Source organism: Cnephaeus nilssonii (genome assembly GCF_951640355.1).
Source record: "Cnephaeus nilssonii genome assembly, chromosome: 4".
NCBI lineage: Eukaryota > Metazoa > Chordata > Mammalia > Chiroptera > Vespertilionidae > Cnephaeus > Cnephaeus nilssonii.
This window is the reverse complement of record NC_137075.1, coordinates 3222223-3249643: the sequence shown is the minus strand read 5'-3', so window position 1 is coordinate 3249643 and position 27421 is coordinate 3222223. Positions and strand designations below refer to the sequence as shown.

The 27421-nt window shown below is 56.6% G+C and overlaps 1 protein-coding gene and 1 pseudogene across 3 annotated transcripts in view; one reads left to right on the top strand and one right to left on the bottom strand.

The window, feature by feature from the left end:
- Nucleotides 1-27421, top strand: SEMA7A (semaphorin 7A (JohnMiltonHagen blood group)). 2 transcript variants are annotated; one of them, XM_079767663.1, is made up of 15 exons: nt 1-3592; nt 3693-3886; nt 17857-18008; nt 18511-18552; nt 18906-18998; nt 19197-19281; nt 19391-19501; nt 20138-20277; nt 20857-21041; nt 21906-22014; nt 22098-22296; nt 25448-25575; nt 25768-25922; nt 26106-26167; nt 26435-27421. In XM_079767663.1, the coding sequence occupies exons 2-15, from the start codon at nt 3715-3717 to the stop codon at nt 26794-26796; spliced, it is 1995 nt and encodes a 664-aa protein (XP_079623789.1). In that variant the 5' UTR covers nt 1-3592; nt 3693-3714; the 3' UTR covers nt 26797-27421. The 2 variants fall into 2 exon arrangements, with proteins under 2 accessions (XP_079623789.1, XP_079623788.1); XM_079767662.1 differs by lacking the exon at nt 1-3592 and having other exon boundaries at nt 3657-3886.
- Nucleotides 27005-27421, bottom strand: part of LOC307097582 (large ribosomal subunit protein uL22-like) — a 32980-nt pseudogene continuing 32563 nt past the window's right edge. The window contains exon 2 of the transcript in view: nt 27005-27112. The product of the transcript in view is annotated as a large ribosomal subunit protein uL22-like (transcript). The remainder of the gene's footprint in view (nt 27113-27421) is intronic.

Sequence of the window (27421 nt, the reverse complement as noted above, 5' to 3'; positions counted from 1 at the left end):
TATCCTGCAGGGTTAGTTTAAAAAGCATATTTATTTCAACCTACAAACCAGAAGGCAGTGTAGATGATAGAATAAAGAAAGCTTTATCTATCTCTGGCCTAGATAAGAGATAGCCTGGAGGAAGAACTGCTATTTTAGCTCCTCTTTCTCAGTTTGTAAACAAAGAAAGAGCCCTGGGCTAGGGCAGGACCTTGCTTAACTTGGGTCAGTGGCCAAGCTAGGACTTTGTTTTTGGCCTCCCAGCCATATCTAAGTGTCAGGAGACTATATGGCTTCCACATGGTTCCCACGAGATCCTGCTCTGCCTCAGGTCTTGGGCACTGAGAATGGAGGCTCAGAGATGGATTGTGGGGTGGAGGGAGGAGTTTGTCTCCAGAAAGAAGTGGCAATATACACAAGGTATGTCTATCTACACTCTGTTAAATTGCCGCTCTATATGGAGTGGCCACCAGATGGCGCGCCTGTCACAAGCTCAATTCCATTTGGGCTGGAACTGAGTAGCAACTGCCCTGTAGACAGGAGGGCATGTGCCCTCTCAGAGGTTCCCAGCCCCACCTGACCTGCTTCACTATTTTCAGGATCTCCCTGGTCTCTTCCCCCTGCAATGAGTGGGGCTGGGGGCAGTCAGAATTGCTGTTGATAGTAGTAGCCCGAAGGCGTAGGTGGACACCAAGCTCTCAGGTCCATAGCAGGGATGGATCTAGCAGGAAGGGGTCTGTGGGCTTGAGTTCCTTCTATCTCCTCTTTAACTTCCCACAGGCCTCTTGTTAGGGGTGGGTTTGCTCCTTTGAAACCACGTGTAGCCCATGGGATCCGGGATGAGGAGGGGTCAGAGGAAGCCTGGAGAGCGGAGGAATACTCTGAATAGGGCTGAGGAAGGCTCCCAGGGCTTCTGCTGCTTCAGGCCTGTGAACCTCAGGGCTGTGTGCCCATTTCTCTGGTTCCCCCAGGAGCCTTCTTGGATTTGACTGTGTCTTAACTGCCATCCGGGAAGACCCTGTCAAGGTTTGTGTTTTTTCCTAGATAGGAACCCCACATCATTTCTTTCTCTTGGTTTCCTTTCTGCAATCCCTCATATTTGGAGTCATGGGGAAGAGGAGGACAGGAATGACCTCTGCCTCAGACCTGTCAGCATCCACATCTGTTGCTTCCTTTGCTGATCCATCATTGTCTGGGAGTGCGGGCTGTGCCCCTGTCCCCACCTGCTCCATTCTTATTTTATTTCCCTATGCTGCCTCAGGCAGGGAGGCCACACACAAACACTGGTCCTGTGCTCTCCCCACCCCATAGAGGGGTACCCGCTCTCCTCTATGTCCATAGTCTAGCTGCCCTCTCCTTCTGTTGGCCTGGTTCTCACCTCCCCTGGCTGTCTGTAGCCAAGTAGGAGTGGTTTGCCATCTGGCCCTGGCCCTTTGCCCCTAGATTGGCTGGCTCAGGGATACCCACTGGTGGTAAAGCAGGTGCTGAGCTGGCCATGGAGGAACCCAGCCAGAGGCCCACCCTGAGACATGAGGTGGGATGATCTTTAGCACTACCCCCCTCACCCCTACCCCAGCCTGGGAAAAAAAAAATCCCTGGCATCTGCCCCAGTTTCCATCTGCTGCCTTGTTGCTTGGAAGGCTGAGCCTAGACCCTAGCCTACCCTCCTGCCCAGCACCTGGTAACCTGGGACCTGTCCGGGTTTTTCGAAGGATCATTCAGATCCAGAATCCAGCCTAACACACGAGGCAGCAGCAAAAGGGTGCGTTGCATTAAGAGCTTTATGATGTAGAAGAGTGTCGGCCCAGAGAGACTGTCTGAGGCATTAATCTCGGCCCTTCTCTAACTGACCTTTGGGGATATCACATTCTCTCTTTTCCTTGGTTTACTTGCTTGCAAAAGGAGCCAAATACTAGCACCCATCTCATAAGATTGTGAAGATGAAATAAGTTAAAATGAGGCTAAGAAACACGCAAAGAACATAGTAACCTCAGTGTTAGCTATTACCATTGGAGTCAGAAAACCCAGGTTCCCATCTTGGCTCCACTAGCTGACCTTGAGCAGGTCCCTTTCCCTCTCTGTGCCTCAGTTTCCTTCTCTAACATGGAATTATGCTCTCTCACTGAGGGGAGAATATAGGATTGCAGGGAGGGTGTAGGTGGAAGTGGGTTGTGTGTTGTGAGTTGTGCACATGAGTAGTGTTATCATTCTGAATTTGCTTACCTTTGCAGAGGGCAGACACTGGGCCATACAGCTCAGCAGATGAGGCCCTGGGCTGGAAACAGAGTGTCATTCTTGAAGGCTAGCCTGGGCCAGGACATGCTGCTGGCTTCCGGGCCTGGGAGGGGCTCTTGAACCATCCTCTCTCTAGGGCAGTGTGCGACCCCACCCAGTCTACCAGGAATCTAGTCCTGCATTATCTCTGGAGGCATCTTGATTTACCCTTTTGACCTGTTGGGTTATCTTGGGGCTCCTGAGGAAGATGGAGGTGATAGCTGGAAACAAAATTTAGAATGGTAAAGCAAAACTTACTGGTAACAATACTTTCCTGGCTATAGATCAGAGCAGAGGGCTGGAGCTGAGCTTGGGACGAGGATCTCTTGCTCCGTCTTAGCTGGTGTCTGCAGTGTGTGAACCAAGTCCAGATAGGTGTGTGGGTCCTGAAGCTCACATGCATCTCTGCTGTCCTCCTCACCCTGCGTCCTCTCCGTGCAGTCCACCTGGGGAGAGACGTCTCGTAAGCTCTGGGTCAGTGCATTTCCCATCCGTGGCGCCTTCGGGCACAAGCCAAGGTAAAGGGTCTGGTCCTCTTTGGGCAGAACTGATGGGAGAACTGCCTGGGCTGCTCAGGTGGCTGCAGAGGGACGGGGCCTAGACCCTGCAGGGGGTCACCAGGTTGTCTTCAGTAGCTCAGCCCTGTAGCTTGTCTGACTTTCCTCCTCACAGTGAGTCCTAAGAATGCAGGATGTTCCCTCTCTTTCTGCTTGGGTAAGGGGCCTTGTTGATTATATCCCCCCGCACACACATGGAAATGAGTTTGGATTTTCTGAGCACACACCAGCTGGCTGGGGGGAGGCAGCCCAGAAGGCTGCTGGTTAGGGAATGGGGAGAAGAGGGAAGGGAGGAGAGGGAGCCAGGCCAAGATGAAAATTCCACCTTCTCACAGCAGAGCAATGATGGGGTGCTGAGTGCTCCCCACAGTTCATCAACCCTACCCCCCCCCCCCCCCCCCACACACACACACACACTCACCTTCCTTCGGTGCTTAGAGGCTCAGAAGGAGCCATGTCCACTCAGGCCAGCCTGTCCTCTGAGAAACACAGTCTTCAGGGTGTAAAACACGGAGCTGGCCATTAGCGAGGTTGCCTGGTGGTAGACTTGTCTGTACCCTCAGAGGGGTCCTCCCCCTCTTCTAGGCCAACCCTTTCATTGGCTGGGGGGGCGGGGGGCGTAGATCTAAGGCCCTAAGAGGGAACCAAAACTACCTCGGATCACAGAAGACCCAAGTCTGTCTTGTCCCGGTCCACTCAGATTCTCCTGTGGGACTGCCCGGGAGGGAATGACTGAGGTTCCCCTGGCGGTGGGTACTGCGCCCCACTTGGGTAGCCCGGAGGTAAGAAAGGCTGCGAGGGGCGGGGGAGGGGTGGGGTGGGGTCAGGCATTTGACTCCGCCTCTTCATGCTGGTCTCGGTCTGTGCCGGGTGCCGGCTCAGTCTCCGCAGCCCGGTCCACGAGATGACACCGCCTCCGCCCAGACGCACCTCCCCCGGGGTCCCGCGCTGCCGCATTCCCGGCCCACGGGCTCGGTCCGGACTCGCGCTGCAGTTGCTACTGCTGCTGCTCTGGGCGGCCGCCGACACCCAAGGCCACCCGAAGAGTGGACCCCGCATCTCCGTTGTCTGGAAAGGTAGGTGGCGGCGGGGGGGGGAGGGAGCGCGGGATACGATGCCTCGCGGGTGGGTGCCGAGTGTGCGGCCCGGAGCGGGTGCGTGTGCGAGGCTCTGGGTCCCGGGTGCTACTCTCGGGGAGAGCATGGGTCTGCATGAGTGTGAGTGTGAGTGTGCGCGCCGGCACACTGCGGCCGCTGGAACACGGAGGGGAGCGGGGTGGTGCGGCGGAACCCAGGCTAAGTCGCTCCAAGTCCTCCCGCAGCTGGGAGCCGCAGCGCTGGGCACCGGGGAGGGAGCGGCCCCTCTCCGCCCAGAGGCGCTCGGTCCTCCGGCGCAGGGCCTCTGTGCGGGACTCTCGGGCTGGGACCTCCACCCAAGTCCTTCCTGAGCTGCGGGCGCCGCTGTCGCAAGGAGCCCCGGCTGGGCCGGAGCCGGGGGCGCGGACTCCTCGCGGCCGCTGCTGCGCTCTGGCTGCGGGAACAAAGACCCGCTGCCTGCCCTCGCCCGGGCCCGGGACCCAGGCCGGTGAAGGGGTGGCCCCCGTGGCGTGCTGGGACTTGGTGTGGTGCCGTGGAGGCTTGGGGCACCTGGGCGCTCCCTCTGCAATGCCGGCACCTGCACCGGCCGATCCCCCACCCTACCCGGTCCGCACGTGGCAGTTGTTACCAGGAATAGGTGCCAGCGTTGTGGGCACAGCGTAGGGTGGGGTGCGGCCGTTGGGACCCCACGCAGCGGATCTGGGGCGGGGGTGTAGCTTTTAGGCTGCGGTGGATTCGCGAGTCTGAAGGACAGGAGTCTCCCTCAGAGGTGCCTTAGTTAAACAATGGGTCCGAAAGCCGCTTAGGTGGGGTTTGAGGTTTATGCCGTGAGGGATTGAGCTCCCCTCCTCTGCATTGCACGCAAATGCTTCCCACCCCCAGGACAACTGGGTCCTGTCCCCAAATTTGGTGGTGCTTTGGCCCCCTGAGGTGGAGGTGGACTCAGGGTGGGCGTTGGAGAAGCTGCCTGCTCTGGCCCTGACAGGCCCTTTGATGACTGAGGCGGTTTGCAGGGATTGCCAGAGCCTGAACATTATCTGGGGCAGGTATTCTTAGCAGGGAGGAGAAAACCCCACACCAAACCAATGGCATGAGCTGCAGCTGCAGCAGAGAATGACTCGCCCAAGGTCACCGGACAAAGTGCAGACCGGGCTCTGATCTGGCACAGGAGCAGTGCTAGCGCTGGGTCAGGGAGCCGGGAAGGATCTAGGCAACTGCTTGGCCACACGGCGGGACTGTGGGCCAGCTCCGCAGCCCAGCCCGAGATTCTCTGGTGGGAGTGCAGCAGAGTGGGCGGACCTCTGGCGGTTACTCATGATGACACCTCCAGCCCAGGCTCCTCTGCCTTCCCAGCATCTCGGCCTTGGGCCAGACCCCGTGCTGTCCTGGACAGCCCCGCATTTGGGCCCTCTCAAGGGGATAAATGGCCATGTCTCAGTGTTCTAGCATCCCCCCTGCGCCAGCCCCCTTGCATTTGGCTCTGCTTGCCTCCACTCCCCAAGACTTCTGAAGACCCTTCCCCCCACATATTTAATGCACACCCATTTCTTAGTACTTACTATGCACCTCCCCATCTCAGGCACTTCATCTTTCCACCCTGAGGCGATGTGAAGCCGCTTCAGTTCTTTTGCCCACTTTTCAAAGCTCCCAAAGCACCTCTTTCCCCTCCATGCAGTTCACTGTAATAGCCACTCCGGCTGTGCCCTCTGCTTGGTAATACACTAATGTCCCCCGCTGGGATCTGCCAACCCTCACTTGTCTCATTCTAGGGCAGCCTGTAGTCTCCTTCATCAGTGCCAGGCACCCCACTGGCCAGACAGACCCTACCATTTGCCTGTCCCTCAAGACCACCAGCTGGTGATGGTATGCCTGGCTGACAGCTGCCTTCCATTTCCTGTGGGGTGACACATGGACAGAAGTGGGCTTGAGCAGGGCCACCCCAGAAGTGGGGTGAGAGGAGGATCCCCTTGGCTTTGCTGTAGTATAGGCCTAGGTTCCTGTCTACCAGCGGGTGGGGTAGGTGGGGGTAGCCTCCAGGAACAACCAGATGTGGGATAATGGTGGTTCTGGAGCCACTTCTCTATGAGGCATAGGTTGGCGTTAAGTTTTAAGCCAAGACAGGTGTGGGACTGGGTATGGAGCTCCGGCTCTTCTTTGTAATTTATTTTTTGCTTCATGGACCCCTACCCCCTAGGGAAAGATTAGATTAGGGAGTTCTGGGAGGGTCCCAGCCTGCACTTGCCAGAGGTTGAGAACTCTCCAAAATACTGAGTCCCGGTCCACAGGTCTGGGCAGAGAGGGATGTGGTAGCACCAACCTGCTGGGTGCCCTTGAGCTCCACACTGCCTCTGACCCTCAGAGCTCACCAGAGCAGGAAGGGCTCCGACATTGTCCCCTGAAGGCTGGCACCGACACATGGGTCTGTCAGAGAGAGGGCTGTTTGGGCCTGCCCTTCCTGCAAGCGGGGGCTGGAGAGGAGTGGGTGGTAGGTGAGTGCAGGGGATTGGCATGCCTGTGGAAGCTCGGCACCCCTCTCATTTCATCCCCAGTTAGAGGAGATGGAGAAGCTCAGGAAGGTCCTGACCCCCAAGGTCAGAGATGAGCCAGCCTGCCCAGCCGGTTCTGCCTCTCCCTTGTCCAATTAAACAACAGGATGTTGTTGTTGACTTGAGGCTGCTGGGGAGCCATTACGGAGCTGCTCCCCAGGGCAGGGGTTGTTGTTACCCCTTCGGGGATGAGGTCACAGCTGGGGCTCCCGAAGCATCAGCATTTTCAGTGGAAATCCTTGCCCCCTTGGGGACTTCGATGTGCTCCTCACCTTCAGGGTGACCCCTGCAGAACGGAGGGGGCAATTCCCAGGCGGAGATGGGGTGGGCCTAGGCTCGGGGAGGTGCTCTGTGACGCCCCTCGGAGCTTCCTGCCAAGGCCGGTGGCCCCTGTCCTGAACAGTGAAGGCTCTGAGAGCCGGCTGGAGTGAGTGCGGGCACGGGCTCAGATGGCCATGGTGTCGGGGGACAGATCCCGGCTCTGGCCTGATTTTCTGTGTTTGCTTTTTGTCTGAGCCTCAGTTTCCTCAAATGTCCAAAGTGAGTGGTGGGAGGAGTTATACTTATCAGAGCACTAATTTCCTGCGATCCCGACCTCTCTGGGATGAGCAGAGTCTGCGGTGGCCCATTCAGATCGGAGCTGTGAGGAGAAATTGAAACCTGGGAAATCAGGGGAAATCCTTGAGTTTCGTGTTCTTTTCTTTTTCTCTCATGAGCTGAGGACCAGCTGGAGGAAGTGGCATATTGGTTTGTGGCCTGAAAGGTAGGCAGTATTGCAGCATTTTTGACATTGACATTTGCTGGGGCCAACCTGTGATGGTCCTGGGGCTGTGCTTGGGGAGCCAGGGAAGAGAAACCAGACAAGTCTGTAGACTTCTCAGTGTCGGCGGAGAAAGAGGAGGTCAACTTGCAGTTACAATGAAATGTGGCAGAGGGCAGCTGTGGGGGTGAGGAGCTACATAACCCAGTATCCCCAATCAGGAGAGACTTCCTGAAGAGTGGTCTGCCATGATGGCAGGAGGAGAGGAGACAGCTGGGGCATGACAAGATTTCTGACCCTAAAACTTACAACAGGGACCAGGGAGAGGCGGAGGCAGTGGTGGGAGACACTGAGTCAGCCCTGGCCTCCGGGTGTGGGGAGGTTTCCTGCAGGAGGTGACCTGTGAGCTCAGCCACCTGACTTCCACATCCAGCCCTGTGTGGGGAGGAAGGACCGTGTCGGAAGTCCTCCCCAGAGTCACAGCCTGCTGATGGGAAGCTGGGGCTGGGTCCTGGGAGACCAGATTTCCCCCCACCCCCGCCCTCCTGATTGTGGGGGACAGTTGAGGCCTAAGGCCCACCCCTCGCAGAGACTTTCCATGGAAGGGAGGGAGCTCCCCCAGCACCAGCCAGGCCCTGCGGGGGGAGGAGGGGGAGGCAGATGCCCTTCCTCTGACCTTCCCGGAACTTTCACCTTCTTAAGAGGGGTCAGGGGAGGGGGATGTAGGTCACTCCCTGGGGTGGGAGACAGGGAGAGCTGGACACTCTTCTATGAGGAGGGCCAGGCTCAGCCCAGGGAATAGGGTCCAGTTGCCTGCAGGGGGCAGTGGTGGGAGTGGGTGGCCCTTGTGGTGATAGCTGGGGCCCCATCTGATAGCCTGTCCTCCGCCCCTGGCCCCATGTCACTCGTTTCAGCCACCACAGGGCCTGTGTCACAGGAGACTGGCCACACTTCCCCTGCTTTGGCTGGCAGTTCTGGGGCTAGAAACTTCCTCTTCTCTTGGTTTCCTTTTTTGGCAACGTCTGGCTGCCCGGAACCCCCTCTCTCAGGGCAGGGGAGGAGGGTCCTCCTACAGCACGGAGGACTCGTTGGTCCCGGCAAAATGGGCTCCACCTTCTCTACCAGATCCTCCCCTCCCTGCCCCTGTGGTGTGAGGAAGGGGCGTGTTCCTCCCCCTCCAAGCCCTTTACTCCCAGCCTGGGCCTGGGCCCGCTGTGTCTCCAGGACCGCGCCCTGGCCTCTGTGAGCCCCTCCTCCCTCTGGGCCATTGTGTTGAGTTTCTCCTGGGACACACAGCGACAGCTGCCACTTCCCCAGGCCTACCTGGTAGCCTGGCCCCATTCCCACCTTATCTTCCGCAGTCTTCCCTCACCACCTCCAGTTCCCCACCTTTTCTTGCCTCAGGGCTGTTGCCCTGCACCCCATTCGCTCTCTTCTTCCTTTCTGCCAGTGCTACCTCACTTCCTCCAAGGAGCCTTCTTGGAAGACTGCAGCCCACACAACCTGACTGGACAGAGTTAGGACGTCAGGAAAAAGTCCGATCTGCTGAGCTAACCACGAGTTCCACAGAGGGGAATAGGACAGTGATGCCAGGGACTTGCCCAAGGTCACCTAGTGAGACCGGCATGGCTGGACCAGGGCTGTGTCTTCTGCTCCTGGCCTCAGTTCTTGGCTTCCCTCCGTTGGCCTGTCTGCCTTCCTGCTCTGTCCCAGGCTTAGGGTCCCTGAGCCCCTTTCCTCCTCGGCTGGCTCAGCTTGAGCCCAGCTCTTACTGCCCCAGCACTGTCTGCTGACATGAGCCCTACTGTCATGACCTTCCTCCATTCGGGATGTTAGATTTGGGCCGGCTCAATGCACCTCTTCTGCTTTTTCCTCAGGGCAGCTGGCCTCGGAGGGTCTCTGCCAGGGCAGGTTGAACTGTGTCATGACTTGGGCTAATCTGGGTTTAACCTTCACAGCATCCTGGGATTAGGCTGATCTTGAGTATCTCCTGCACACCCTGCTTCCAATCAGGGCTCTGTGCCAGCAGCCCCGAGCAGCCCTTATCGTGGAGGGCAGCTGCCCCCTGCCCCGTGCCTAGGTCTGTGTTCCGCCCATCTGGGGAGAGAGGAGGAGAAGCTCTGGGCAGCACCCAGGTGCCCGGAGAGCAAGGCCTGCTGCCAGTGACTAGGGAGGGCACCTGGAGATAGCAGGAAGGACCAGTAGATACAGCCAAGGACTGTGATAGCAAGAAAGGTCACTGTGGAGTGTTGCAACTGGGGAAGACTTCCTGGGGAAGGGGGAAGGACCAAGCGAGGGCCAGGGACAGGGTGTGGGGTGGGGGCAGAGAGCTGCTCACGTTGTTTGCCTTCTGGGCCTGAGGGAGAAAGGAAGGTCGCCATGATAAGCTCAGCACCCTGTCAGTGGCCTGGGACCTATTTTAAGATGTTTCCTCGTCTGACATGGGGTTTAACCTACCCCAGCCCTGGCTCTCCCTACTCTCTCATCTGCCCCACTTGCCCATCCCTAGCCTTGGCTTGGCCTGGGGATGACAGGGACTTGCCCAAGGCTACTCGGTGAGACAGGCATGGCTGGGACCATGCCTACCCCTGGCCTCAGCTCTTGGCCTCCCTCCACTTGTCTGTCTGGCCCTGCCTATAGGACTCCACAGCGGACAGTGTGATCTGAAAGAAGATGGTGTGTGCCAGCATAAGGTCAGAGGGAAGACGGAGCAGTGAGGGCTGGAGCAGTCGGAACACTTCCTGGAGCCACGGGGGTTGAGACTAGATCTTCAAGGACAGATAAGACCATGTACACAGAGAAGGGAGAGAACGGTCAGAGGTGGGAAGAGCACCAGCAGAGGCGTGGTGATGAGAAGGAGCCGGGGCAGAAATGGGTAGGCCTTGTCCGCCAGCCAGAGGAATTGGGCCCTGCTGGGATGGGCAGCGGGGAGACGTGGTGGGTTCTTGAACTGAGAAGCCAGGGGTAGAGTATTTTTATAATTTAATTTAAAAATATTTTTCAATTACAGTTGTCACTCAATATTATATTAGTTTCAGGTGTACAACATAGTGATTAGACATTTATATATTTTATGAAGTGATCACCTAAGTCTAGTACCCACCTGGCACCATACATAGTCATTACAATATTATTGACTATATTCCCTATGTCAGTGGTCGGCAAACTCATTAGTTAACAGAGCCAAATATCAACAGTACAACGATTGAAATTTCTTTTGAGAGCCAAATTTTTTAAACTTAAACTTCTTCTAACGCCACTTCTTCAAAATAGACTCGCCCAGGCCGTGATATTTTGTGGAAGAGCCACACTCAAGGGGCCAAAGAGCCGCATGTGGCTCGCGAGCCACAGTTTGCCAACCACAGCCCTATGTTGTACTTCATAGCCCTCGACTGTTTTGTAACTACCAATTCGTTCTTCTTAATCCCTTCACCTTTTTCACCCAGACCCCCAACCCTCCTCTCCTCGTAACCATCAGTTTGTTCTCTATACTTATGAATTTGTTTCTGTTTTGTTTGTTCATTTATTTTTTTCTTTTAGTTTATACATATAAGCGAAATAATATGGTATTTGTCTGACTTATTTCACCTAGTATGATACTCTCTAGATCCATCCATGTTGTGGCATATGTTAAGATTTCTTTCTTTTTTATGGCCGAGTAATAGTCCAGTGTGTATGTGTACCACATCCTCTTTATTTAATGGTCCACTGATGGGCACTTAGGTTGCTTCCATATTTTGGCTAATGTAAATAATGCTGCAGTGAACATAGAGGTGCATATATCTTTTTGAAATAGTGATTTGTGTTTCTTTGGATAAATACCCAGAGGTGGAATTGCTGGGTCATATGGTAGTTATATTTTTAAGTTTTTGAGGAACCTCCATACTGTTTTCCATGGTGGCCGCACCAATCTGCATTCCCACCAACAATGCATGAGGGTTCCCTTTCTCTGTACCCAAGAGGGGCGTGTTTTTGGCCAGTGCTGGCTGGTGGGAACCTTGCTGGGCATGTGTTAAAGAAGGGCTTGTGAGTATACCCTGCACTTCGCTGTAGTCTGCCCAAGACCACAGAATATGTTCTATTTCTGGGCAGAGATCTCAGAAAACTTATCTTCTCAGTTAGCCATGCTGGTCATCACTCAGTGCTGTGCTGCAGCCCTAGATCCACCCACACCACCGCATCGGGCCTGCATACCCACGCTCACTTAAACACACTCTCCTTAGGGCGTCGTGATGGAGGTCAGGGCCTCATTGGCCAAGGGGCATCGGAGCAGGCTGTACCCTCTCTGGGCCTTAGTCTCCTCATCTGTGTGGAAGAGGCTGGCCTGGAAACTCCCAGGCCCATTTATGAAGCACAGATTCCAGTCAGTCTGCCTGAGGTGTAAACCTTCTCTCCACCTAACAGCTGTGTGGTCCTGGGCAGGTTACTCAGCTTTTTTGTGTCTCGGTGCCCTCATCTGTAAAATGGGGATAGTAAAAGAACCCACCTCATAAGAGTTCAGTGATTATTAAATGAATTAATATACCCCAAATCACTAGAATAGTGCCCGCACATGGTGAATGCTATGGGGTGGTTAGGTGTTAGGTAGGGGTGTCACTATCGTCATTGTCTTACTTTTCCTCCCGTGGTTTCTGATGAAATAAGGCTCTGGCAGCCCAGCCCCCACCAGCTCTCCCTGACTGGCTGCCCTTCTACTGCTCCCCACCCACCCATTGCTGGCCCAGGCTATGCTGACCTGGGAACCTTCCTTTTCTCAACAGTCTTCCCCTCCTGCCTACCTGCCTCCACTAACCGTCTTCTGCCCCCCCTTGCCCTGGCTCTGGGCCCAAGGGCAGGCCCTGCAGCTCTATTCATTGTTTCCTTTGAAGGAGCCACCAGCTGACCTTGGCCTCACTTTGGGGCTTTTAGAACCTGCTGGGCTGAAGAACAAGTGAAGTGCCCTAGCCGGTTTGGCTCAGTGGATAGAGCGTCGGCCTGCAAACTGAAAGGTCCTAGGTTCGATTCCGGTCAAGGGCACGTGCCCAGGTTGTGGGCTTGATGCCCAGTGGGGTTTTGCGGTAGGCAGCTGATCCATGATTCTCTCTCATCATGGATGTTTCTATCTCTCTCTCCCTCTTCCTTCCTCTCTGAAATCAATAAAAATATATTAAAAAAAAAAAAAAAAAAGAACAGGTGAAGGTAGATGGGACATGGTGTTCCTCCTGGGCTGCCTGCCTTCCCTGGGTGTGCTGCTTCCTCTCTGCTCCAGTTGGCTCTCAGTGCCAACCTTCCCTCCCTGAGCCCCTGAATCTGGCTCAGCTTACCTCTCGCACAGCTTGCTTTTCAACTTCCCCATTCCCTCCAAACCTTTGCCCCAGCTGGTCTCCTCACCAGCCAAGCCTCCTGTCCTTTGAGCACAGTGGCTCAGAGCGGCTTGGAAGAGCCTTAGTTTTTCTGTCTATAAGATGGGCATGCACCCCTTGTCCTGCCTTTTCTGCAGGGTGGTTGGGGCATTTGGTGGGCTAGTCAGTGGAGGCAGATGAGGATGTGGCTTCTGCTGCCTCTTCCTCCAGAAAGTTGTCTCTCACTTTGCCAAAAGTGACCCATGAACCTAACCCTGATTGTTTCGTGATTTTTCCAAGATTGATGGTGGGTCATAAAACCTAGACCTTAGCAAGTACTAGCTAGCTGTTCCAGTCCATAGAGGAGAAAGTAAAGTCAGGAAGGCCCAGCCCCTGGTCATGGTCATACCCAACCAGCCGCCCGGCTGCCAAAGGGAGAACATGGCTTCTTGGGATCAGGGCTGAGTCTACCTGATACATGCGCCCCTCCCACCCACAGCTGACCTTGGTGGGCAGAGGACGCGCCCCTTAGCCCAGCCCGGTTCCCTGGCTGATAAAGAGCGGCAGATCTCTCACTTCCCATGACCAAGAACCATATCAAGAGCCTGCTACCCTGTCTAGTGCATGGCTTTGCCCCTGCCAGGCAGCTGGCTGGAACCTTGTCCTGCCAGATGTCGAATGTCACCAGCACCCCAGTAACAACCACAGCTCCTCCTTAGCATGAGTCCGTGCCACCCTGGAAACGGGGCTTCTGGGTATGAAGAGTAGCTTCTCACACCCTCATCCCGGGCCAGATCAGGAGAGACAAAATCAATGCAACATTTGCCCCTTTGACTCCATTCATCCCAGTAGAAAGGTTCCCCTCCACTGCTCTGACGCAGTGCTACATTCCACCTTCAGTGCTACATTCCACTTTTCGTCACTTCTTGGAGTTTAAGGCTTTGGTTGCTAAAAGTCACTGGGGATCAGGACCCCACCTGGAAGGTAGGTGTGTGGGTGATTCCTGTCAGTTATCAGGTTAGTGCCTTCTCAACGAATAGGGCGGGGAGGGTGGAGAGCAGGAGATGACTCAGGGAAGTGGAGAGAAGATGATATACAGCTTTTTGCAAATCCTGAGGCTCTCAAGAAAGTCCAGGATGTGGTTCCAGAGGGCTAAGCTGAGTGCTGGGTACCAGACACCCTGGGCTGCGTCCTTGCCCTGCCCCTGTTTCCTTTGCTGTGTGCCTTGGGCCATTGACACAGCTCTCTGGTCTCTATGCCCCCTCAGCCCAATGACTGTTCAGATTTCCTCCCTTCCACCTTGACCCATAGGGTGTGGGTGGAGGGGCTGCCGGCTAATTCCTGGGCTCCACGTGGGCCTTTCCTCTTCTCTCTGACAGCTGTGTGGTAGGCAAGGTGTGGCGTGGGTGGGGGTGGGGCGTAGCTCCTGCCACCTGTGGCTGGGGTCCCAATTGGAGGTTGGCCTGGCTTCTGCTGGGTGTCTGAATTCCTACCATTCTCAGAGCCAACCTCAATACCCACTTTCAAAGGACTCCCTGAGGTTAGCATTCAAGGCCTGTTGGGTCAGTGGGTCAGGTTGAAAGGCCGTCCCTGCCAGACCAGACGGTGGGGCCTGTCCCTTGTTGCTCCCCTCAGGGACAACAATGCCCCTCCCCATTCCAGCTCTTACTTTGCCCTCCCCCTGGGCTATCCTCTCTCACAAGCAAAGAGGACATGGGGACAGCACCCGGAGAATGTGAGAGGAGGAATGGTGTTCTACCCCGCAGGCCTGCTTTACGGAAGTCCAGACTTACCCCGGCCAACTGGCTGCTGGGACAGTGGTGGGAAGGTGGCGAGCATGAGAGGAATCAGCTCTGACTGGTTTCAACAGGATCAGGCTTTAGGGACAACCCAACTCGGGGGCTATGGCTGAGGGAGATTGCCTCCCACACCCAGCCATCTTCTTGACCCTTGTTTCGGTCTGGGCCTTGCCTGTCCTGACACTGTGAGGAGGTGGGGTCTCAGGGAGGGCCATGGAGCCCTGCTGGGTGTGGGGCAGCCTGAGTGTGCTCTTCCCTGATCCAGAAGAAGTAAGGGTTGGAGTCACATAGGGTAGGAGGAGGGGGTCTTGTACCAGGCTGCCTCTGGGGCTATGCCCACCCTGTGTTCCCCTAGCCCCCTCCCCTGCCTGAACTCCTGGTTATTCTGGGAGCTTTTAGCTACCACTTAGTCAGCCACTAATGCATCAGGCTGGAGAGTGAGGGGGGAGACACGGTGGTGCCAGACGGTGCTCCTTTTAGATATCCAGGATGGGAAGCAGAGGGGGCTGGGCAGGCAGGGAGCACAGAGGTGGGGTGCTAGAGGAGGGGTGGCTTTCGGGACACTGACCCTGCTCCTAGGGAGGAGGGGAGGCACCAAGACTGCTGGGCAGTGGGTTGGTGTGTCCTTGGGCCGCACCTTCTCTCCCCACCACACAGGTGCTCAGCCCGCCTTCCTGTCTTCTCGGGTTCTCTGCACTCACCGTGCAGTCAGCTTCCCTGCTTGGCTCGGCCCGTTTCCCCCGCCGAAGTCACTTCTCTGTCTGCCTGCTCCTGATCCATCTAGCTTGAATCTGCCTTCCTCCTCTCTTCGATTTCATAAGGAAGCAAAAAGACGTGTTTAAGGGTGTGACAGTTGTTCCCTTGGCTGGGCCTTTTTAGGGGCAGTCCCGGCCTTGCTCTGCATGGGCAGCGCATTGGAGGCTGACCCCTCCCTGGCCCATGTTGGTGCCATGGGCTATGGATCCTGGCCCCAAAGGCCTGGTGTGCCTTCACTTCCAGGCAGCCCTCCTGCCCCGAGCCCCCAGCCCCCGCTCCTGCCGACCTGAACAAAGCGTCCTTTCATGTATTCATCGAGCTCAGACACTTCCCAGGCACAATGAGGCCCTTTGAGGGCTTTGGGCTGTGCAGGAGCAGGAGCAGGGGTGGGGCTGGGGTGGAGAATGGGCCAAGTCCAGGTCCTGGTGCCGGACTGGTGCCATCCCCTCCAACATATCACCCGGCGCAGAGCAGTGAGGGGCGGGAGCCTGGGGGTCAATGGAGGCAATGCTCCTGGGCTCCTGTTTGTTCTTCTGCAAAATGGGGCCAGTAGTCCCTGCCTCCCCTGCACCCCAGGGCCTGCAGCCAGGTTTGCGAGGAATAGGGCTCAGGCTTGCAATTCTCTGCAGGACTGCCCTGGCCCTGATGCTGCAGTCCCCTCACAGGAGCTGCAGCAGCTCCCACCCGCCCTCTGTGTCCACAGAAGTTCTTTGTGAGCAGCACCTGGACAGTTCTGCTTGAGCATGGTGGAGGCTTGCTTTGATGTGGTGACTCCCCAACTGAATTCCAGGGTAGGGTCAGTTTCCCTGCAGACCTTGCTCTTCAGGACCAGGCTACTGCCTTTCTCATCAGACTCGACTTCCCCGGGCAGGACTTCAGATGCCCAGACAAGGGTTCCTTCAGGGCCCCCTCTGGTGCTTCTTTCCAGGGGCGAGAGCTGTGCCTTGATTGTGGCCTTGTTGCTGGTGCAAGCTGAGGTGATTGGTAGAGATGGCCAGCATGGCCGAAGGGTTAGGGCTCCTCCCATTTAGCCTTGGGGTGAGGGGTTCAGTGCTTCTGCCCCCGTCCAACATCTCTAGATGCAGACACATAGCTCCTCCTGGCCCCTGGCCGGATGGGGATGTGGGAGGGGAGCTGGGGCTGCTGACTGTCTGGATCCCAGGCTGGGCTCTGGGCTCTGGGCTGTGGGATGGTGGCTGCTGCTCAGGCTGCAGGTGCAAGGGGAGCTGTGGGAGCTGAGTCAGGAAGGCCTTGCGTCTTCTGGCTGCTGACCCCAGCACCCTAATTTTATCTGAGCTGGAAAGGAGGCCCCGCACAGCTGGGCCTGCTGGGGAGTGGGCCTCCGTGCAGGGAAGCTGTGGGCTGTTTGCGGAGTGCCCAGGGAAAGCCAGGCGAACCAGAGGCCGTGAGCTCAGCACTTCTCTGTGGCTCACGGGGCTGCACTTCCTAAACGCTCGAGAACCAATACTCAGCATGGACTAGGCAGTCTGTCCTGCCGCCCGGTGTGACATGGGGCTGGCGTGTCCCCAAGGAGCCCTCAGTTTCCATCTCTGCAGTGAGCCGGGCTACAGCTGAGGTGGAGTGTGTTACCCCACCTCCAGGGTGACTTGGCCACACAGGGTGTATCTTAGGGGAAGGGAGTGAGGTGCGTTGAAAGCAGAATCGGTCGGAATGGCTCACGTGGCAGCAAGAAGGAAAGGGCAGTTCTTCTCTGGGCTGGAGTGCGTCTTCCTTGGGGATCACTGCTAAGCTGGCTCCCCCGGAGTTTGCTGCAGCTGAATGAACAGTGGTCAGGCCAGTTCCTGCTTGAGGCCTCAGGATGGTCGGAGGTGGGAAGATGTGAGCTGTCCAATCCCTGGAATTTAGTTCTGCAACCAGGACCATCTCAGCAATGTCACTGGAGATGAGACATCTCCCCAGAGGCAGTATCTGCAGAGAGTTTCCTTTTTGGGCAAAATTGCCCAGATCAGCCCTCCTGTTAAAGGCCCAGGCTGTGCTCTGTGAAGGACATCCTGTCCCAGAGTTGCTGGGGAGGGAGGGTGGAACTTGCCCCCTGGGGTGAGCTGGCACCTCCATGAAACCAGGCCAGAGTGGGCCAGGCCAGCGTCTAGCTGTGGGCAGGAGCTTGGCTCTCGTTAAGGGACTGTTACTGACTTTACAGCCGTGTGCTATACCTGCTCTGGGCCTCTGTTTTCCATTTGTGAAATGGGAGGGAATGGCCATGTAGATTCCTTCCCATCTCTGATCTGAGCTGACCTAGCCACTGAAGGCCGAGCTGGGCCAGGAGGAGTGGCGAAGGCTTCTTGAAGGAGGGGATAGGGTGCTGACCAAAGTGATTCCAGGGAACCTGGACTCTAAGTGGGGTGCTTGGAGCCCTGCTACCTGCAGGGGGTGGAGATGGCTGCTTGCTGTGCTGTGGGTTGCAGAGAGCCTCAAACAGCACCGCGGAGGTCCTGGTCCCTCTTGCCTAAGTCCAGCCTCTTGGAAATAGCCAAGTGTGTGGGAGGGGGAGGGTGGGGGAGGAAGCCTGCTCTCCCAGGGGTCCCTACTCTGAGGTCACATATTATAGGGTAGGGGCCATGGCTTTGGGGCGAGGACCCTACCAGGGTACCCCTCACTTCTTCCTCTTGTGGCTCCGAGTCCTGGTGCTGCCCCAGCCCGGACCCAAGCACTAGTTGCCAGGCAGGTGCCGGGTGCCTGAGAGGGAGGATAGGGTCTCCCTGCCCATGGCCCAGCCTCAAGTTTTTGCCAATTGCCTCCTCCTCAGGCCGCGCAGGGAAGGACCGGGTGGATTTTGGCTCTGCAGAGCCACACACCGTGCTTTTCCATGAGCCAGGCAGCGATTCTGTGTGGGTGGGTGGACGTGGCAAGGTCTACCTCTTCAACTTCCCCGAGGGCAAGAACGCCTCTGTGCACACGGTGAGCCTGGGGCCCTTACTGCCTCTTACCCCCAATTCTCCCCTTATTTCCCTTCTGGCCTTGGTGAGGGGGCTCAGGGGATTAGGGGATGGGAGCTGGCATCTCCTCCTAAACTGGTCCACCTCCCGTTTTATCCCATAAACGGTCCCTGGGGGAGGCTCCCTAAAGGTAGTCCAGATGGGCGTGGTGTTGGTCAGTGTGGAGAAAAGCCCGAGCTTACCCACTGGCCAGGTGGGCTGCACTGAGGGGGCGGCCTGGGCTGGAAGCTGAGCTCCAGAACCCCATCGCCCCTGGCTTCCGAGATCTCTGCACTGGCGCTCTGGGCTTGGCTCTGGGCATCGGGCGGAGCAGTCTGTGCGACCTTGGTGAGTCATTCACCTTCTCAGAGCCCTAGCTGCTCACCTGTGCTGTAAAACGAACTTGTCCTGAGGGCACACGGACAGTGCTTGCAGGGCATCTGACCCCTGCAGGGTAGCCTGATGCTTCCTCACCTCTCCCCCAGGTGAACATTGGCTCCACCAAGGGATCCTGCCTGGGCAAGCAGGTGAGTGGAGGAGAGGGAGTGTAGAGGGGAGGCTGGCGCCTTGGAAAAGGGATGGGAGTCCCTGGGAGTCTGAGGAAGGAGGCATGGCCCTGCCTTGGGAGCCCCAGTCTGGGAGGAAAGAGGCAGCCCTGTCTTCGGGTTCCCAGTCTGAATGGGAGACATAGTCCTTCCCCAAGCCCCTGTGTTCTTCCTCTGCTCTGAGGGGAGTTGGGATCAGCTGCATCCCCTCCAGGCTCTCCTTGGAGACTGCCTCCATGCGCAGCCTTCTGATTCTGTCTTCCCCAAGACTAAGGGTTCTGGTTCGAGTCCTGTCAGGGCCTCTGACCGACCTCTCTTCTTCCCCTTCTGGGCAGGACTGTGAGAACTACATAACACTCCTGGAGAGACAGGGCGAGGGGTTGCTGGCCTGCGGAACCAATGCCCGGCACCCCAGCTGCTGGAGCCTGGTGAGAAGGCCCTTACCCATATGCCTCGTCAGCTTACCCTTGCATGGGTGGGCTTCTGCCTCCCAAGGTGGGAAGGAGGTGGGAGACTCGGAGACTGGTTCACCTAGTATAGAATGCTTGGGAGGAGGGGACGCTGGCACCCATGGGAAGCAGTAGTCATGGGATTATGTGTCTGTCTAACCCCCTTTGGCTCCCCAGGTGAATGGCACTGTGGAGTCACTTGGTGAGAGGAGAGGTTATGCCCCCTTCAGCCCGGATGAGAACTCCCTGGTTCTGTTTGACGGTAGGGGCCGCTCTTGCCTGGGGGAGGGTGATCAAATCAGTGCCCAGGCCCAGGGGAGGGACTTGTAGGAGCTGTCTGCCCTTACCCACATCCCTTCCACCGTGACCAGGGGATGAGGTGTACTCTACAATCCGGAAGCAGGAATACAACGGGAAGATCCCTCGGTTCCGCCGCATCCAGGGCGAGATTGAGCTGTACACCAGTGACACCGTCATGCAGAGTGAGTCAGGCTCCAGCTGGGCTGGGGTGGGCCGGGGTGTGAGTGCCCACGGCGGCTCATGGGATCCTCATGTCCCTTGGGAGGGCCCCCCAAGGGCGACTGGGGCCACAGGCCAGTCAGGAAAGTGGGGGTTTGGGACAGGCCTGAACAGCCAGAGCTGAGGACGTTGGCCTGGCAGGGAGCAGGGGAACAGCAGAGGCAAAGGTACGGAGGCAGATGGGCCCTACACACTGTGGTAACAAAACAAAGGAGCCCCAGATCCAGAGTGGGGTCCCTGGGAGCCATAGTGTATCCCTCTGCTGAGCTCATGTGGGGGCAACTCTCCTTCCCTCCTCATTAGGGCTCTGCCAATTAGGCAGAAATGACATAAAGGCTCAGGGACCTTCCTAGTCCCCAGGCATGAAGTCATTGCTCCTGGGCTGATGACATCTTCGTAGGGGGAGAGCAAAACAGATGTGGGATGGGGGTGCTGAGTCTCAGACCCTTGGGGTGTTGGGCCTGATGTTCTGAGTTTTATTCCAGGTCTGATTTGCTCCAGGTTTGTTTGTGCAGAGTTGGGGGGCGGGTGGTGCAGGGTTGGAATGGGTTTCCCGAGCAGGCTCCCCCTCAACACCAATTCACCTGTATCACTGGTAGATCCACAGTTCATTAAAGCCACCATCGTGCACCAAGACCAGGCCTATGATGACAAAATCTACTACTTCTTCCGGGAGGACAACCCTGACAAGAATCCCGAGGCTCCTCTCAATGTGTCCCGCGTGGCCCAGCTGTGCAGGGTGAGTGGGTGGCTCAATGGGCAAGAGTGTGTGTCTATGCGTGAATAGGTGTGAGTGTGTGAGTGCCTGTTTGTCTGAAGGAGTGTGTGAAATGTATATGTCTGTGTGTGGGATGTATATGCACAAGTGTGTCTGTGCATCTGTGAGTGGGTAAAGATGGTTGAGCTTGTGTGCATGTGTGGCAGTGTGCAAGTGTGTGTAGTCATCTAAGAGTGTGTGGGAGTGGGAGTGGGAGTATGGAAGTGTGTTTACATGTGTGTTTCGATATTCGAGTGTGTCACCTGTGTGTGAGTGTGCATGTGTGAGAATGGACAAATGTGTGTCTGAGTCCATCTGCTCTGTAGGGACAGACCTAGCACCCTCACCCTGCAGGCCCCCACTGCTGGCCCTGTGCCCTCAGTCAGCCAGGCCTTCTAGCTGGAACCTGGCCTGAGTCATGGGGCACCTCTGCCTGGTCCCCTGGCAGGTCCCTGCCCCTTTCAGAGCCTACCTTCCTCCTCTGAAGTCTGGGTGCTGACATTCCTGGCAGCAGGTGCCCAGAGGGTACTGAGGGGCCTCCTTTTCCCTCCACCCTTTCAGGGGGACCAGGGTGGTGAGAGTTCGCTGTCGGTCTCCAAATGGAATACCTTCCTGAAGGCCATGCTGGTGTGCAGCGACCCCCTCACCAACAAGAACTTCAACAGGCTACAGGATGTCTTCCTACTCCCTGACCCTAATGGCCAGTGGAGGGACACTAGGGTCTATGGTGTTTTCTCCAACCCCTGGTGAGTGACCCTTGTCCTGGGGCTGAGCCTGGCATCAGTTACGTGTCTAGTAGGGATTAGAGGGCTTGGGCCCTGCTGAGGGGATAGCTGATGATGAGCAGGGACGCCAGGGGGCAGGGTTGTTGCTGGGCCTGGGGTGGACACAGTCAGTGCTTGGGGAGATTTTTGTGCTGGTATGTTTCTGAGTTTGTACAACTAGTGTACATGCATGTACTGTATACATGTTCATGGTAGTGCCTGTGTGTCTCCCAGCTGTGTGCTCAGAGTGGGTGGTGGGCCCTGGAAAAGGCTGCTGAGGCCTCATAGGGTGCTCTCACACCCATTCAGACACTGCCTGCACCTGATAATTCACATCTCTTAATCACTCCCATTGATTGAAAATAAGGCAGGCAAAAGTGTTGGGTGTGGGGGGAGGTGGGACAGGGTAGGGAAGCCAACACCCTGCTCTCTGGCTCCCATGTGGGTGGATCCAGCTGGCTGGGGAGGGCATGGGGTCTGGCATGGGCATCAACATCCTGCAGCTGTGTCCAGAGAGGTGGGAGAATTGCCCAACGGGATGCACATGGGGATCCTTCTGCCCTGGAGCTGGCCTCTGAGCCCTGCGATCCTATCAGGTTGTGGTTCTAGATTGCAGCAGAAAGAAATTAGGTGGAATTTCTCTTTCTCCCTCCTGCCTTCAATGGTGACTGATGACTCTTAGGCACTGGTCTTGGCCCCTAGGATAGTCCCTGTCTTCATGGAGCTCGTAGGCTGGGGAGCTTGGTTAGAATGCTCTAGTGCCCTGTATGGTGCTGAGCTGGCCTGGATGAATGGAGGTGGGTGAGTACTGGGCCCCTCACTGAGGTAGTCTCTGTGTCCCCCCAGGAACTACTCAGCTGTCTGTGTATATTCCCTTGGTGACATTGACAAGGTCTTCCGTACTTCCTCACTCAAGGGCTACCACACAGGCCTTCCCACCCCTCGGCCTGGCAAGGTGAGCACTGACATCTGCCATGACCCAGGCCCCTACCCCACTTCCCAGCCACCCACTGACCTGGGCCTACTCTTCTTGTCCAGTGCCTCCCAGGCCGGAAGCCGATACCCACGGAGACCTTCCAGGTGGCCGACAGTCACCCTGAGGTAGCACAGAGAGTGGAGCCCATGGGGCCTCTGAAGACACCACTGTTTCACTCTAAGTACCACTACCAGAAAGTAGTTGTCCACCGCATGCACGCCAGCCATGGGGAGACCTTTCACGTGCTTTACCTAACTACAGGTGAGGGACTACCCCATGACCCCTAGTCTGCCTTGTGAAAATGGGTATGAAAGGTATAAATAATAATGTAATTAACATGTGGTTAGATCGTTATATCTGGAAGGAAGAATTGAATGACTAAGAGCTGTCAGGAGTTAGTATGTGTGGCTGTGGAAGAATCAGGCAGAAAGGGCTTCCTAGAGGAGGTGGGGCAGAGGCGAAGAGGGGAAGGCATCCTTGGGTGGGAGGAGAGTAGGTTCCAGGATTCCAAGGCAGAAAGTCTGAGCAAAGCCAGGTGCAGGTTTGGTTCTGATATCTGATTCATGATGCTGGGAGGAAGAGATGTGGAAAGCCAGGAGGAAGGATCTGGTCACTGGGTATCCTGTGGGCACCTGCTAGACAGAATAAGGAAACGAACCCCGTCCCCTGTCGTTGGGATTATGCAGGTGAGAGGAAACATTTGATGTGGGATGCACAGTATTTAGTGAGACACGAGGAAGGGCGTCCAGGTAGCAGAGCCTTTGCAGTCTTGCAGAGGCACCTCCTCTTCCCAGGGAGAGCAGGGTCTGGCTGACCCCTGGAGCTGGGTGGAATGCCCTGGGAGATGCCCCTGCATCCCAAGAAGCCACTGGCCATGGAAGAGCCAGCCCTGAGCAGGTTTATGGCAGCTTCCTGGTCCCAGTTGTGGGCAAAGGGGACTCCTGAGAGTGAACACGGAGATCACTGTAGGCAGGCTACAGCATTTCTTTGAGACCTGGTGGGCAGTGATGTCTTCAGAAAGGGCAGTGTTTCCCCCAGGTGCTAGCACCTGGGGCTCCAGGGCTCAGCCCCCCCCCTCCTGTGTGATTTCTGCTGTTGCTTCATCTTGGGATCTTCTCAGGGCCACAGTGGCCACATCAGTTCCCATGGAGCAGGGTCTGGTTTCCAGGTCCTGACATCACACCTCTTTGCTCCTCCATTCATCTTGGCTGTACCAATGGGCTCTCGTCCTTGCTCTGCTCCAGCAGTGGCTGGCCTAGCTGTTGCAGTCAGACAAGGGACGGCAGGCACTGGGTACAGCAGAGGAGAGGTCACACAATGGGGGACTAGGAGCAGGAGCCAAGGACAGAAGGGTGGGGCCTGGGCCAAGGGAACTGTGGACTCTTTTCCTGCAGACTTGGAAGGTGAGCACACTTGAATGATGAGGGGACTTATCTTGGTTCTCCCTGAGGGCCGTCGGAGAGATGCCATTTGGAACCGGCAGCAGGAGGAATTGGAGCCAGATAAGAAATAGAGCTTTCTGAGCCCTCTGCAGGGCACCAGACGCTCTCACAGCTGGGAGGAGCTATGGGAGGCTCTCACTGGGCTGTTGTGGAAGGAGGTGAAGGGCTGTGAGTGGGCTGGGAGCTTGTCAGGCCAAAGAAGCATTGGGCCACATTCCAGATCCTACAAGAGGCATGACAGAACTAAAAGACATGTCCTAGGCAAGCAACCATCTTTTCATCTGACTGTTGTTTTGGAACAAGCAATGCCCTGGGGAATTGAGAGGGAGAGAGGCTATTCTAGAAACTGGGACAGAAAGTGATGTGGGATTGGGAGGACCCAGGGGGTCAGGATGCCCATTAGACCCCCAACAGGTGTGAATGGATAGAGAGCACTGGCCTCAGAGGCAGGCAGCCGTTATGTGACCTTGGGAATCCCTGTCCAGAATCTAAGGTTCTTTTTAGATTTTATAAAAATTTAAAAATTCCCTAAGACTAAATGCAATGTGGAGTCCTGGATTGGATCCTGAAACAAAACAAAACAAAACAAAAACATGAAATCCCAGTAAAGTCTGTAGTTGAGTTAATAATACTATACTGCTCAGTTGTGATGAATGTGCCATCTATATATATAAAAGTCCAGTGATTGGAACGGCGGAATGACCAGTGGCTATGACGCACACTGCGGCAGCCAACCAGCCTGATTCGGGCCACGATTGGGCTCCAAACCCTGATCAGGGGCAGGGCCGGCCAGCCAACCGCCCATGGCCCCTCCCCCCCGCCGGCCCGGCCCAATGGGCCCCCATCAGGGTGGGCCAGCCGGACCCCACCTGTGTATGGATTCATGCACCAGGCCTCTAGTCTATACTAATAAAATGGTAATGTGCTAATTAGGCTGGATGTCCTTTCAGACAAAGCCATGGTGGCAGGAGCCAAGGCAGAGGCTGTTAGGGGCGATCAGGCCTGCAGGGGAGGGCAGTTAGGGGTGACCAGGCCGGCAGGGGAGGGCAGTTAGGGGCGATCGGGCCAGCAGGGGAGGGCAGTTAGGGGCGATCGGGCCAGCAGGGGAGGGCAGTTAGAGGCAACCAGGCCAGCAGGGGAGGGCAGTTAGGGGTGACCAGGCCGGCAGGGGAGCAGTTAGAGGCATCAGGCCGGCAGGCAGAGGCAGTTAGGGGTAATCAGATAGGCAGGTGAGTGGTTAGGAGCCAGTGGTCCCGGATTGGGAGAGGGATTTCAGATTGGAGAGGGTGTAGGTGGGGCTGAGGGACAGGCCCTCCCCCTCACTCTCCCCCCTCCCATGCACGAATTCTGTGCACCAGGCCTCTAGTAGTTATGTAAGATGGTAGCATTAGGGGAAATTGGGTGAATGGTATACAGCAAATCTCTGTGCTATCTTTGCATTTTTTATTAAATCTGAAATTACTCCAAAATAAAAGGTGTATTTAAAGAAAACACATCCTTAAGTTGTCCGGGAGGCAGGGCAGTTATAGAAGAAGCTGAGGGGTGAGATTCTGACATCTCTGTGTTGCAGTCACCAGCTGTGTGATCTTAAATGAGTTGCTTAGACTTTCTAAGCCTCATTGCCTTATCCGGGAAGTGGGGAAGATAATACCCACAAGCAGGGATGTGGAGGAAAGAAGTAATGAAGGGTCAGCATAGTAATTGGGTGTGCATGACTGCAGGTTCTGTTCTTCATGCTCCAGCTGGCCCAGGGCCTCACGGAGCTCTGGGCCAGCCTTGGAAACTTCCTGGGCTGCCCTCTGACTCCCGCGTCCCTCACACTCGCCTTACCTAGTCTAGTGACCCTTGCCTGAGCCATGACTTCCCAGGCCTCCCCACCCGTGTCTCCCCTGGTTGGTCCTATGTAGAGGGAGGCTGCTTGTCTCTGAGGTGGGATGCCCGTCAGCTGACCCTCTGCCCACCACCCACAGACAGGGGCACCATCCACAAGGTGGTGAAGTCAGAGGAGTGGGAACGCAGCCTCGTCTTCAACATCCTGGAGATCCAGCCCTTCCGCCGTGCAGCAGCCATCCAGGCCATGTCACTGGACCCTGACCGGGTGAGCCTCCACACCCCCAGCCCTGCCCTGCGAGGCTACCTGTGATGGCCAGCTAAGGACAGAGCTCTTTTGCATGCAATTCACATGTCCTTTTCAGAGCTTCTGGGCCGTGGGGCAGCCGGCCATGGCCTGGGAGTTTAAAACTCAGTGTTGGAGATGGGGGCCCTGGTCTGACCTAGTCTCTCATTCCAGCGGAAACTGTATGTAAGCTCCCAATGGGAGGTGAGCCAGGTGCCCCTGGACCTGTGTGACATCTATGGTGGGGGCTGCCATGGCTGCCTCATGGCCCGAGACCCATACTGTGGCTGGGACCAGGGCCACTGTGTCTCCATCTTTAGCTCCCAAAGGTATGTTGGCTGGGATCCCTTCTCCCTGGGAGAAGGTGGACACAGGGGTGGGGGTGGTGAAAACAGGCTGCAGGAGGCGTCAGTGCTGGGTACCAAGCTGTGGCGGATACTGGGTGGGGGACGAGGACAGGGAAGGGCCAGGTGTCTGGCCTGTCTGTTTAGCCTCTCTCTTCCCAACTCCAGGTCAGTGCTGCAGTCTATTAATCCAGATGAGCCACACAAAGAGTGCCCCAACCCAAAGCCAGGTACCTGATTTAGCCCTGCCCAGGACCCCAGTCCAATGAGGGTGGTTCAGCCTTGCCTCGATTGCTCTCTCTGAGGGAAAGCTGGCCTATTCCTGGGGGCCCCAGATAGTCCTTGGTGTGGGGGTGGTATAAGAAGGGTGGGGTGAGGGAGGCCGGGGAGAATAAGGAGACTGGGTGCTTAGATTCTTGGCCTTAGAGGCCCGGGGGAGGACACACCCTGCCCTGGGAGCTCTCAGCCCCTCACAGCTGCGTACCCATCCCTCCCAGATGAGGCCCCGCCGCAGAAGGTCTCCTTAGCCCGGAACTCGCGCTACTACCTGAGCTGCCCCATGGAGTCCCGCCATGCCACCTACTGGTGGCGCCACGGAGAGAAGGTGGAGCAGAGCTGCGAGCCTGGCCACCAGAGTCCCAACTGCATCCTGTTCATCGAGAACCTCACGGATGGTCACTATGGCCACTACTACTGCGAGGCCCAGGAGGGCTCCTACGTCCGCAAGGCCCAGCACTGGCAGCTGCTGTCTGAGGACGAGGCCAAGGCCCAGCACCTGCTGGGCTGTGCCCATGCCCTTTGGGCCTCCCTCTGGCTGGGGGTCCTGCCAACACTCACTCTTGGCCTCCTGGTTCATTAGGGCCCCCTGGGGCTGGGCGTGTTGTGGGCGTCTGCAGTCCCAGGGCACTAGGAAAGTCTCACCCCAGAGCCACCGCTGGGAGCTCCTTGCCCACCATAGGTTCCAGGGGACTGCATAGCTTGACAGGGGACACCAGGCCTGGAGATGGCCAGCCACAGGCAGCTGCTGGGTGGGCAGGGTAGTGGGGGCCGGAGAATGAAGGCACGGGCTATGAAGCTGGGGCATTGATGGCCCAAGACTTTATCTTCTGGAGACTATTTTTCAAAAAATCTTCCTCAAACTTGCCCATGTTCAGTGATGCTCCTGGCCCAAGAGCCTGTGGGCCAGAGAGGGGTTGGGAAAGGGGAGCTGGGATCCCGCTTCTGGACCTTCAAGCTCTCTATACTCAAACTGCCCCCTCATCCTCCCTCCTGCCACCGCAGGCGCTGGTTGGTGATCCTGCAGGCCCAGGCTGCCCTCTGTGGCCTCACCAGCCCTGGGTCCCACTAAGGCGGCCTCCTTGCATGTTTATTGAAGGATGTTTGCTTTCCGGACGTGAGGACGGAAAGGGCTCTATTTTTATCTTAGGCTTATTTCATGTACTGCTACTTCCGACTGCATCTGTATGAAAATACCAAAACTACAT

What these genes read in the sequence shown, in the direction of transcription:
- SEMA7A (XM_079767662.1), top strand. Translation starts at nt 3,658, where the DNA reads ATGCTGGTCTCGGTCTGTGCCGGGTGCCGGCTCAGTCTCCGCAGCCCG. An exon ending in GCGTGGCCCAGCTGTGCAGG is followed by an intron (nt 20,278 to 20,856) that starts GTGAGTGGGTGG and finishes CCACCCTTTCAG; the next exon opens with GGGGACCAGGGTGGTGAGAG. An exon ending in TGTCACTGGACCCTGACCGG is followed by an intron (nt 25,576 to 25,767) that starts GTGAGCCTCCAC and finishes CTCTCATTCCAG; the next exon opens with CGGAAACTGTATGTAAGCTC.